The sequence below is a fragment of the Cynocephalus volans genome, chromosome 8, assembly GCF_027409185.1.
Source record: "Cynocephalus volans isolate mCynVol1 chromosome 8, mCynVol1.pri, whole genome shotgun sequence".
In the NCBI taxonomy this organism is placed as follows: domain Eukaryota; kingdom Metazoa; phylum Chordata; class Mammalia; order Dermoptera; family Cynocephalidae; genus Cynocephalus; species Cynocephalus volans.
In genome coordinates, this window is record NC_084467.1 from 87,064,849 (window position 1) to 87,077,949 (window position 13,101).

Consider the following 13,101-nt stretch of genomic DNA (forward strand, 5'->3'; position numbering starts at 1 on the left):
CATATTCATTTACTCATTTAACCAACATATATTGAGTACTAACTATTCCATTTTGCATTGTGTTGTCAAGGTCAGTACACAGTGTTATAAGTTGGTCTGACCAGAGCTGAGCAGAGCCAACCATCAGTCTCATTCGCGATCTCATTTTAACCTCCGCGGGACAGTGCCATTGACACATGCTGAATGGTAGCCTAGTGCACCCTCTGAGCCTTCTGCATTTGTGCAGTTAACCTAGATGTACCTCATCCTACACATGGACTTTTAAAAAAAAATCCAAATACAAAATACTTCCTTTATTTCTAGTCAACTATACCTTATTGTGGTCTCTCAAGAATTTTATTCTTTCACGCAATGTATTAATTATCCCTCACGGGTTCACATCATCTAAACAGCTGATTAACATGTAACTGAACTCTTCCTCTAAGATACGGATCAGAATGTGGAAGTGGACAGGGCTGTGGAGAAGCCACTGGTAACCCTCTGAGCAATCATTTAACTAGTTACAAACACACATAACTGCATCAAAATTAGGAAATATTACCCTATCTGGTTCACAAAAGTCTCAAGAATAGTTTTGGTGAAGCGCCTGGCTTCCATACTCATTGCCATTCAAAGTGCTGCGTGGTCCAACTGCATTCAGACCAACCTGACCCTCAGTGGCTCCCTGGTTAGGAGAGCACGACTGGTGTTTTCCTGCTGCCAGATCTTTGTTCATTGAGACTAAGCATGTGCCAGGCATTATACTAAGCTCTTTCTCATGGAAATGGAACATGGCAGAAATGGAATGTATTTTGTGAAAAATGCATATATGCGTATTCTCAAGTAAAACCATCTTATTATTTTGCCTACTTGTGAGACCAGTGTACAGTGTTCCTTCTTCAGAAGCTATGGCAAGGTACTGAATAGATTCCATGTAACAGGTATTCATGCATTTTTCTAAGATGATTTCTAAGTGGCTAAATCTTGCTAAATACCACTAGACTCTGAGGTTGTTTCAGGTAATCAACACTGACTGTGAAGGCACTCTCCAGACATACACACAGGAATAATTTATTCATTTGCTCTAGATAACAATCACATTTTAGAATTTAAATTATAAATCACCTGTACAGATGTTACCTTTTCCAAAGGACTTTCTACTCGAGGAATGCTGATCATTGGCATCTGTGCCAGATTATCCATGTGTATATGCTCGTTTTCTGGTTGTCTTCCTTTGAAATTATTTACCACGCACACGACCTAAAATTTCAGAAAACAGTTTCAGTTGAATCAAAACTATGCTCCCTGTGAATATTATCCTTGTGAATAGCTTAATAAATATAAACATAAATAAATATAAATAAATATAAATATAAAATATAAACATAAACTTAAATATAAATATAAGTATTAAAATTACTTAAATATTACATATTTAATGTTACATCCAGATTTATCTTGCATAAATTTTAATAGCTACTTCAATGCAGATATGTTCAAGGAACTTACCAATTAATATGTAGCTCAATTAATAATGACAATTTTATTATTCCAAAATTTTCATTAAAGTATAGTCAATGCTCAAATCAATCCAAAAATAACACCATAACCTTATCAAAATTCATAGCAAGCTAACCTTTCCCTAATGTGTCTAACCTACAACTTAATTTAAATGCTAATTATTTTCCATTGCTTCAAGATCATTACATTCATAATAAAACTTCTACAACTGGCACTCTCCAATTTAGTAGCATCCCTTTAATTAACCTAGTTTATTGTCTATTTTTGTGTTCCATATATACTTGGCATTTCAACGATAGCTTACCGGGGCTACTCTTGAAATAGAATAACCTTTACCATAAAGGAAATTGACCCTCGTTTCAATTAATTATATCCCACAGGTGACAGAATTTGAACTACACCAGAAGTTCTCATACTTTAGTGTGCATAAAAATAAAGTTCTGGCACTGTTAAAAATGCGTATTCCTAAGCCTTCCCCTAAAGATTTTGATTTAGTAAATGAGGGATGGGGCATAAGAGTTGGTACTTTTAAAATGCATTTCAGAAATTTCTAATGCAAGTAGACCATATTTTAAGAAATAGTGAATTAAACAACATGGAAAAATTATTTGCTATTGTTTGTTTCTATTAGCAGGTTTTCTATTATTCTTGAGTTTTCTTTTCCTGGGTTTTATATTCTATTATAAGTCAAAATACAGAACTCACTTGCAGTAATAACCTAACATTCACTTTTTAAAATAAATACTTAATATATAATTATACATTTACATTGTATATTTTCACAAATGCTCCATTGGAAAGCCTTTTCTTTAATAGGGCTCATTACTGAGTATATTCAAAGGCCAATAAAATCTTGGCTACTGTACAGTTTTTAAATAAAATGTACAAATCTACAAAATAATAACACATACTATGACTTTATGTTAGAAAAATATTTCCTTGCAGATTTTATATAGTTCTTGTCCTCCACTTCCTAGAAGTATTACAGATTAGAAACATAGATCAAAGCCTGATAATTTGATACCTCAACTTCACCATTGCCACCAAGATCTTTAAAATAGGGGATGGTAAGGCTTGGAGATGGGCATTTGGTAAATCTTCTATCAAATGATGTTGCCAGCTTCATGACCCAACAAAGAACTAACAGATACTGACTGCTGTAGAGATAGGGTTGGCGGATTTTGTCTGTAAAGGGAAGATAGTATGTATTTTTGGCTTTGCAGGCTTACAGTCTCGTGGCAACTACTCAACTGCCCTTTTGGTGAGGAAGCAGCCATTGACAGTTCATAAATGAGTGGGCATGTCATTGGTCTGATATAATTTTCTTTATGAAAATAGGCAGCAGGCCAAATGGTCTGTGGACTGTAGTTTGCTGACTGGCCACCTCTTTGGAATACAAATGATAATAATCAAGAATTTTAGCCAAGAGTAACAACAAAACAAGCAGTTTCACACTCATTACAAGAAATACATATATAGATACGCATTTCCCTTTCATTAGTATTATAGATTTTTTTTAAAAAATTGAGCAGATGAAAACATTTGCTGATAATTCCCTGATGTAAAATTTGTCGAAATAACTATGTACACAGACATGATGGAACTCATGAGATGAAGGAAAGTTCATCTAGAGTTAATATGGGCTTCTGGAATTAGTATAATTGTATTTTATATTATTTATGTTTGAAAAACTCTTTGAAAGGATGTATTGGGTATCTCTTTGCCTTAATTAAAGGTCAGGACAATTACTGAAGCAGCTGAGAATTCATGTGAAATGCTTGAGAGCCTAACACATAGTAGATATATATTAAAAGGTATCTATTAGCACAATGATTATTCTTCATTACTCTTATTTTTTATATGGAAAGAGATTACCAAATCTTCTTTAGAGTCACATTCAAATATTTACTTCCTGTCTGCAAACATTCATAAGTACGGAATTGATTTCCCTGTTGGTAAAAATAAGGAAAAGCGAAAGATCTGGTTTTTGATCCTGAGACTGTCTGAGTCTATTTGTTCTTGGACAGTTTTCTGGGTCTCGGTTTTCTCAAATAGAATGGGAAGAGACTGCAATTAATCACTAAGTTAAGTTCATTTCTTCGGTTGGCAAGTGTATATAACAAATTCAACAAGTGTTCAAAGCTAAACTCAAGATTTGCTCATCTCCTGACCCCACTCCAAACTTGATCTTTTTCTGAACCCTCTCAGGGAAAGGCAACACCACCACCCCCGCCCCCACTCCCATCCCAATGCAGTTGCACAAGGCTGAAAACTTGGATTATCCTTTACATCTCCTTAATTCAGCCAGTCCCTGAATCTGCTCAATTTTACTTCTTAAATATCTTGGTATCTAAATATCTTGATTTCTTATATCTGCTTCATTCTATCCACCACCAGCTCCAAAGACTAAGAAACTACCATCTCTTGCCTGGATTCCTACATAACTTTTTAATCTGTCTCCCTAAATCCAGTGTTGGCCCCTCCAATCTGTTTTCTATAAAGATGTGAGAATAATCTTTGCAAGTCCAAGATGGATCATGTCATCCTCTTAAAAGCATTTGTGGTTTGGCTTCCCCTTTCCCTTATAATGAGGTGTAAATGCTGGCTCACCTCTTCAGCCTTTCTTCTTTCAGTTTTCCAAACACCTTCTCTTCCCTTCATTTCCTCTGTTTGGAATGCTCCTCATCTGCACTGTCCTTGGGTGCTGTGTCTAACTCAGCCGTGGTCTCTCATCTCAACATCACTTCCTCATGGATGCTTTCCCCTCACCCCACGTTAAGATGGTTTGTTTTGTTTTTGTTAGTTTGCTTTTGGCTCACCTGGAAATGTGATTCTTTTAATCAAAGCACCCATCTCAATATGAAATTATACATCAGTTAGAGTAATATTTTGATCGATGTGAGTCCTTTCTGAGGCTGTAAGCTCCACAAAATCAGAGATGCTGTTTTTTGTTCTTTCTCTCACCATTGTATGCCCACTGCCACAGTGAGTGAACAGATGAATGATTGAGCAATCCAGGCCACAAATTCTCAAGTTTTCTCATGTGCCTATATAATTTAAAGCTACTTTCCTTTGACATTCTATTTTTATATTAGTGACTTCCATAATTCTACCCTCTCCTACAAAGGTGATACTAATAAATCACTACATATACATTTTTTTTTCTTTTTTCAGTAGTGATAGCAAATTAATCTAATCCATTAGTATTCATTTTCCCTCTTCCTTTGTGGCAATGAAGCATCATTATTGCATGGGGTTACATGCATGGGTTGGGGGGTCAAACAGATCTGGGTCTTAATCCTTGACTCTCTCATGTAATTAACTTTGTGAACTTGGGCCAGCCACTTAATATAACCATGCCTATTGTCGTGTTTTTTTTTTTTTAATGTTCAAAATGAGGACAATAATAACTATATCTCAATGAGCTGTTGTGGGGATTGAGCTAATGTAATAAAAAGCATATAAATAACTATTATTGTTATTATTGTATTATATTATATTATATTATATTATATTATATTATATTATATTATATTATATTATATTATATTATATTATATATGATAATATATGGTGTGGCTCCATAAACATGACTGATTCTGACACTGTAATATATATCATTTTTGGAAGTATCATGAGGCACATATTTCTATAAAATAATAATCTATAAATTATTGTTCAACCAGTATTTATTTTGTATTTTGCTAAGCATAAAGATCTGCTCCCTAACTTTAAACAAGATGCACATAAATAAGAATGATAAATTTAGGACAGAGTATAATTCCTTGTTAGTTTTTAACAGGACAAACTGAGAGAGTTATAGAAATTCAGGAAAAATAGGAGAACCAGCTGATCAGGGACACTTCCTGAGGAAACTGGGACTTGCCTGAGGCAAATCTCAAGTGCATAAAGGATTTGACTAGAGTGGTCAAAGTGAGGATTTGACTACAGTGGTCAAAGCATAGTCCTCACCTTTGACCACCGCAGTCAAATCCTTTATGATATCCAGCTCCTTCTCTGTACCAGGTGTTCAGCTATATTTATTACATGTGGGATTTCACTTCAACCTTAAAAAGAGCTCTGGGAAGTGAATAAAACAGTTCCTCCTTCATTCATTCATCACTACTGAATACCTCCTATGTGCCAGACTCTGTTCTAGGTACTAGGGATGCACAGTGAACAAAACAAATGAAAAGACTTCTCCACAAGATGTTTACATTCTAGCGGGATTGGCAGCAAAACAAAAACAAAAATGCTATACGTGGCATATTACACACTAATTTATTGCACACGAATGAATTAAGTTAGTATTACATCTTAGAAGCTGGAACATGCTATGGAGAAAAGTAAAGTAGGAAATGAGGAGAGCAACCCTCAGGGAGGGGTAGCCCTTTTAAACATGGTTTAGGAAAGGCCTCACTATTTCAGGAATATTGAATACTGAAGAGCTAAGCGACTTGTCTAAGGTCCTACTTTCAGCAACTGGCAAAGGCAGGATTCACACCTAGGCTGTTCTGACTCGCAACCCGTTTTGCTTCTAAAATATACCCAAGAATAGGTATTCCCACTGAGGCACATGTGTAGGATGGACAGAGCCTGTTAGTGAGAGAGGAAGAAAACTGATGCTATTCTAAGTGCAGGATTTATTTACTCTGTGAAGAGGGAAAAAATAAACTTCACTAGGAAGAGTACAGCCGGATTAGTGAGGGCCACAGAAGTCCAATGCAAGTGTCTGGATTTGAAGCAGCAGAGAAGAGGTTTTGATTTTGTTTTGTTTTGCTATTAGCAGTGAGCTGTTATAAAGAACACAGAAGCAGAATGGGGGAGGTATTTTAAGGCAAGTCTGGAGTGAGGAGGCAGCTGGGAACCTGTAGATGTATCAGAGGTGAGGCGCAACAATCTCTAGATCGAGGGGTTATGGTCAGAAGGGCAACGACGTAAAACATGGAGGAAATATTTTTGTAGTGGAAATGAACTTGGGCTAGATGAATCACTGGTGTGGGGAGGAGCGGGGGAATGAGTCAAAGACAACTGCTAGGCACAGTCTGAGTGATGGGCATGTGAGCTGCCTTAACCTTGACACACAGGCTTGGAGTGGATCAGCATTAATGTTATTTTGGAATCACTTTATGATTCTGCACACAGAGCAAGATAATTGGAAACACCTCAGGATATTGCAGGCCAGAGCTGGAGTCACTGCTGAAAATAAATGTTCTACTGGGTTGCCAAAATGAGAAACCCAGGCATCATGACAGAACACTCCTTCCGCCTCATCCACGTCACCTCCAGTGTTCCAGCAGGCTCCAAACCATTCCACCTCCTGAATATCCCAGAGAATACACGAGGTATCTTCCCTTCTCTGTTCCCCGAGGTCCAGTTTGTGCCATCTTATTTCCCTGGTTCTCCATTACCTGTCTCCTCTATCCTCACCTGGAGTTTTATTCTCCAGCAAACATGTTTTCAAAGTGCAGATCTTATCACACAGTAAAAGTAACTGAGAAGAAACAAGCTATCATTTATGGAACTTATTTTAGTTATTCGTGTGGACATTCAACAAAAACGCACTATTTTGTTTAACCTCTATAGATCCTAATAATGATCCTTTAGGGAGGCTATTAGCCTCATTTAAAGAGGGAGAAACTGAGGCTAAGAAAGGCTAAGCCAATTGCTTTAATGGTATAAATTGAGTATATGGAGAAGCTGGTATTCAACCAGGACGTTTTACTGTTTTAACTCACTTGAAGCCTGACAGAGGCTCCCAAATCACCCACATTCGTAAACAAAAGCCTGATTATTTTCACGATATACAGCCATTCCAGATATCCCCTCCAGCACCCCACCCCCACCCCGCACCCCACCCCCACCCCCCCGCGTCCTTTTCCATCCCCGCCTTTTCACTCATGCTGGATGGCTGGTCCCATCCCAGGCTGCCGTGCTACTCATGCACATGCTATGCCCCAGGCCTGGAACAGAGAAGGTGCTCCACGCACACTTATTTATGAAGCATTTCCTGTCGCCTCTGTGCTCTTTGCCCCTTATTCTTTATGCCCAGCCTAGACCCACCTGCTTTACAAATGTTCAGGTTGATGTATCACCTCCCTTTCTGATTTGCCCCTAATTTCGCCAGAGCATGTACTACTATCATTACATTAACTCTTGTAAAACTCTTTGTGTCTAATTTTTTTTTCCCAACAGACTTTGATTTACTTAAGTATGCACATTGGACTGTATCTTTTTCATGTATTTATTCCCAGCATCGAGCACAATGCCTGGATTGCAGTAGAGGCTCAGTAAATATTTATTTTATGACAGAAGAAAGGTAGGGAGTGTTTAACGAAGGAATCTATTAGTATTTGACCCCCACAGCAGACGGTAAGTCCCACCAGAGACAGGCCATGTTTATCTGAGCCTCCTCGTACTGCCAGTTCTCGGCACAGGGTCTGACGCCCATGGACACTCACACAAATGCTTGTGAATGAATGCATAAATGTATGCTTACTTATTATGTGGGCATGGTGTTCTCACAACCCTTTCATGAGGTCATTTTCCTGAGTGTGTGGGAATATTTGTAGGGCTATCATGGAATGTTTATAACATGTGCAATGGGAGAGTCTTAAGCCAAAAGGGATCCAGAGTCCTGCTCATCATTTACCACATGGGTCTCCGACTGGGAAACTGGCTTTGGCCTTATAAAATGTTAAGATGTTCACTGGAAGTAAAGAGAAGATGGCCACAGCCACAGGAGGATAAACAAGAAGGCTGATGAGATGCCATTGAAGATGTTCTGGAACTGCAGGGTGGGAACACAGTTATAGCTGACACCAGTGCCTTGAAATTTTGACTCCTGGTATGCTCTTTGCTCTACCTATGATTGTTTTCTTAGGATTTGTGTATGCTTTTTATTTTCCTTTTTAAAATATTAACAAGTTTCAACCATGGTGAGTAAAAGAAAGGAAAAGGTTTTGGTCCAAGCCTGGGCCCCAATTTCCATAAGGCTACAGAATATCTCTAAGGGAGAAAGAGAAGGTTGGGCCTAAGTCTTCCAGGGACCTTGGGAAGCAGAAAGAGTAACATAAAGACAAAAATATGCACAGGATGTAGAGCAGACTTGAGGACATGGTGACTACTTTACTATAGGAGATTCTAGAGTAAATAACCAATTTAAAATGCCCAGTACATAAATGGTGCTCAAACATTTGGTAGCTAGAAAGGTTCACATAAGTTTTTGCTTCCTGGTCATTAAGTAGTGAAAAAAAAAAAAAAAAAAAAAGGCTAAGGAAGGAAAGCTACATGTGAGAAGCAATTTAAATGTAATGGAAATGAAAGTAAAATATTTCTTTTTTTTTTTTTTTTACTGTATTAAATTTATTTTTATTTATTTATTTATTTATTTAAAATTTTATTTTGTCGATATACATTGTAGCTGATTATTGCTCCCCATCACCAAAACCTCCCTCCCTTCTCCCTCCCCCCCCAACAATGTCCTTTCTGTTTGCTTGTCGTATCAACTTCAAATAATTGTGGTTGTTATATCTTCTTCCCCCCCCGAAAGTAAAATATTTCTTAAAATATAATGAATGTGTCAGTGTAAAAATATGTTTTGATTTATAGCCTACACAGTTTTTCATCTGGGTAAAATGTTACATACCTATACTTATAATGGACTGATGAATTCTAAGATAAGACTAAAATATATTTTCGAACAACCAAAACCTACAGAAATATTCCTAGGAGATTTTATAATAAGAGTATAGATGGCATTCTTACATCATTGATTACTTGGCAAAATGTGATTTGAGATGGTATGGTCTTGGAAACTATCCATGAATTATTAGTCACTGAAGTGAAAAAGCTCATCTCACAAGTGAGGTCTGCCCGTTAGAAAGCACTGTGACATGGGGGCACGAGGGTACACTGGGATGCTCTAGATACTCCAAGATGCAAACTGCACTGGGGAAATTGTAAAAATTTCCAAACAATCAAGTCTTAAAAAATATCTGGGGAAGACAGTGTTTTAGCTCTGCTTCATTTTATATGGAAACATGTTCACGTTTAAGTGTAAAACTTATATTTTTTTCATCCCAAACCTGACTTTAGGCAGAACAAGAAGGAAGAAAAGAATGACTTAAAAAAAATATATTATTGTTTGATATGCCACATTTAGATAAACCCAGTGATTCACACTTGTATTTTCTTATAGATGGATATGCAAGTTAATTAAAAACCTAATAATATCTAAATAAGTTTGTACTTACCAGAAATACTGCTATAGATATTCCAACCAGAAAGCCTGCTATCACATCTGACCAATGATTTCGATATTCTGCTACTCTGTTGAGTCCAGTAAGAAAGGCCAAACACATTAATCCCAAGCATAGAACTGGCTTAGCAAGTCTGGTTCCTTTGGCTTTGATTGTGTTGGTAATGTACATCTGAAATATTAAATAAAAAACATGAATTTTCATGAAGGTATTTCCTTTATACATAGAGTATATTGTGTATATATTCACACACATATATTTATAGGCCTATATATGCCTATATAGTTCAAATCATTAACTATAGTTTATGAATTTCTTGAAAGAAGTTTCTTAAAAGCAGAATTCAAGAGACTAACAGGTACAAAACTATGCTATCTACTCTAAGTGAATCATTGCGTGGTATATGCATGTATTGAAACAACACACTGTACCCCCAAAATAAATATAAATAAAATTGAAGAAAAAAGTAGCAAATAGTTAATTTTCCTTACTTGATATGGCAATTTCTTACCAATGGCCAATTCTTATGTAACATTATTAATCATCTAGGAACACTGAGCACAAATAATTCCAAGTGACCTTTTTTTCTTTTCACTTTTACTCTATTCTTATTTTATCTGAATTTTCATTTTAGATCAATCTCAATAGTATTGTTAGGAGGAGTGTTTTTAATGCCTGCATTTGTGCATGCCAGGTTGAATGGATACATACTTGATAAACCCAGAATTATGGATATAGCTAGAAAAAATATATAATAAAGTAAATTTCCACCAAATAGGTGTTGCTTTGAAGAAAGAATTTAAGGCTCAATACAGTGCCAAGGTTTGCTTTTATATATATAGTTGTAAAATTAGTTTGCTTAATTAAATTTTATCAGCCAGAATTAGGACAACGAAAAAACTTAAGCACAATGGAGGAGATGTGTTAACTAAAAATAGAACAAAATAATGAATAGATAGCTACACTTTTGGCAACCTCAAATATGCTAATGAAGAGCATATTGTGTCCATGGATTGCAATGAATGAAATGTTTCCAAGTTGTGGGCCACTGTACTCAGGAAAAATTTGGTCCTTCCCCCAATTTGATTTATTCTATACCTTAACTGCTCAAAATTTAAACCATGCATTACTCTATAAGCACATCTGTTGACTGCAAGTGGAATGTGTCAATTATTATTTCAAGTCATTAGCAGAGTAACTGTAAAAGAGATGGCTTTGACAGTACAATCAGATTTTATGGTATTAATGTCAGGAAGTACCTGCTACTGCCAATATACTCAGAAAAATACTTAGAAATGCATATAACCTCTTGACTAATGTCCTCAGTTGAATAAAAATATACTTGTTTAAGAGAGTGAACCAAAAATCAGAATTTAAGTTCATAGTAGCCGTTTAAGAACACTATGAAATCCAGGAACTAGCTTCTCTATTTTTTTTCCTGAGCAAAATTTGCAGCCCCTTTTAACTGTCAGAAGAGGTTTTATGAATTTTTTAAAAGTTCAAGTGATACAGCTATTCTTTAGCCAAGTTCTAGCTCTTTGCAATCTATCCCAGGTCCCAATACTCTGGGAAGGTGGTGGGGGGAAGCTGAATTGTCTACATCTTGGCTTGTGACCTTTGGAACTAGGTCTGTGTATTCTAAACCTGTGCTCCAAGGAGCTTAATTTCAGTTATGGAGGATAAGTACGCATGATTGGGAAACAGGAACAGGTGAGAAAGGGAAAATGATGCTTTTGCCATTCTAAGAGAATGTGTTAAAGATTTCTGCCCACACAGATAACAGGGCAAAGATATCACGCCACTTCAGGTTTCCAGTGATGCAGCTAATAGAGTGATTCCTTGTATGACTAGCACATCTGAATAGAAAGTGAAATTTGGGCTACTTGTATGATTTTCTTTAACACAGCTATAAGGTCGGTATATGATTCCTTACCTTTGCATTTCTTCACTTGTCAAAACTCTAAAGATAGGGCTGGCCCGTGGCTCACTCGGGAGAGTGCGGTGCTGATAACACCAAGGCCCCGGGTTCGGATCCCATATATGGATGGCCGGTTCGCTCACTGGCTGAGCGTGGTGCTGACAACACCAAATCAAGGGTTAAGATCCCCTTACCGGTCATCTTTTAAAAAAAAAAACAAACAAAAAAAAACTCTAAAGATAGCCAATCTTTATTAGGACAAAATAAATGTGGGATGATAACTGAATAATATCAATACTGCTAATATTAATTATAGCTACCATTTAATGAGTGATCACCATTCAAGACAATGCTCTAAGCATTTTACATTACTTATTTCATTAAATCCTCAAAACAACCCTATAAGTCAGGTGTCATTATTACCTTCATTTGGTAGATAAAAAAAGTTGAATGAAGAGAAAGCTTGTTATGCAGACCGTACAGCTTAATTATTGGAGTGGCACTACTGAGAAAGGAGAGATGTAGATGGGAAGTAGGGGAAAGTCACCTCTTAATCTTCCTTTCTTCATTGATTTTGTGCCTGGCAGAAATGGCCAATGGACATACACTGAGTATCAGTGAATGCAGGAAAATTGAAATTAAAGATAGGAGAAAGAAGGCCACCATAGTATCACAGGAGCGAGGCTACATCTATACTCTGCTGTGAGGGAGAAGTGAGAAGTAGTGTTAAGTGTGGTCCATGTGCAAAGCTTCCTACGGAATCTATATGGCTTTGGAACACACTCGTCTTCCTCTCATCCCCGAGGACCATCTCAGATACAGCACAGCCCTTACTTGTCCAAGATGTGTAGGCCCATAATAACCTGTGGCCTTGGGCTGTAACCTTCTGAAGCTTCTCTTGATGTTGAGTTGATTCCTAAATTGCCCGAATGACTCAAGCAAGGTTTATAAAGAGCCCAAAGACACAGTCTTGCCACTATGCAAACTCATGAAAAAGCTTCTACATTAGCAATGGCCTGTAGTTTGGCTTTTACGCCATCAGATCCCCACTTAATGTCTAGACCCAGAGTACAGAGTGGAAAGTGACTGAATTTCAAGGGTTATAGGAATTTCAAGGGTTGTATATTTAACTTTAAGGTGGATCATAGCAGTGCTTTATAATGCACAAGATTTTCTGAAGCATGATCAGCATGAATGTCACAAAAGAAAAATAGAATTTTCACTTGTACTCGGCAACTCTTTAGTACTTTATGAATATAAGTGTCTTTTAACCAGTCTAATTATCTCACAGAAAGTCTATAATTCCTAATTTGCAGAAGAGGAAATTATGACATAATAATCTATTAAGCAAGTTGGATATAGGACAGGAATTGATTATTCATGCTCTCTTGGTTTTTAATTCACTTATGAAATCATCTAGGT

At 36.8% G+C, this 13,101-nt stretch overlaps 1 protein-coding gene across 1 annotated transcript in view; it reads right to left on the reverse strand.

Annotated features, from left to right (window-relative positions):
* Nucleotides 1-367: 367 nt before the first annotated feature.
* The window catches only part of PLPPR5 (phospholipid phosphatase related 5), a 95,886-nt gene continuing 83,152 nt past the window's right edge, over nucleotides 368-13,101 (reverse strand). The window contains exons 4-6 of the mRNA XM_063105800.1: nucleotides 9,756-9,932; nucleotides 1,105-1,239; nucleotides 368-496 (exon numbers count right to left, since the gene is read on the reverse strand). Of these exons, the coding sequence (XP_062961870.1) occupies nucleotides 368-496; nucleotides 1,105-1,239; nucleotides 9,756-9,932 (441 nt within the window). The remainder of the gene's footprint in view (nucleotides 497-1,104; nucleotides 1,240-9,755; nucleotides 9,933-13,101) is intronic.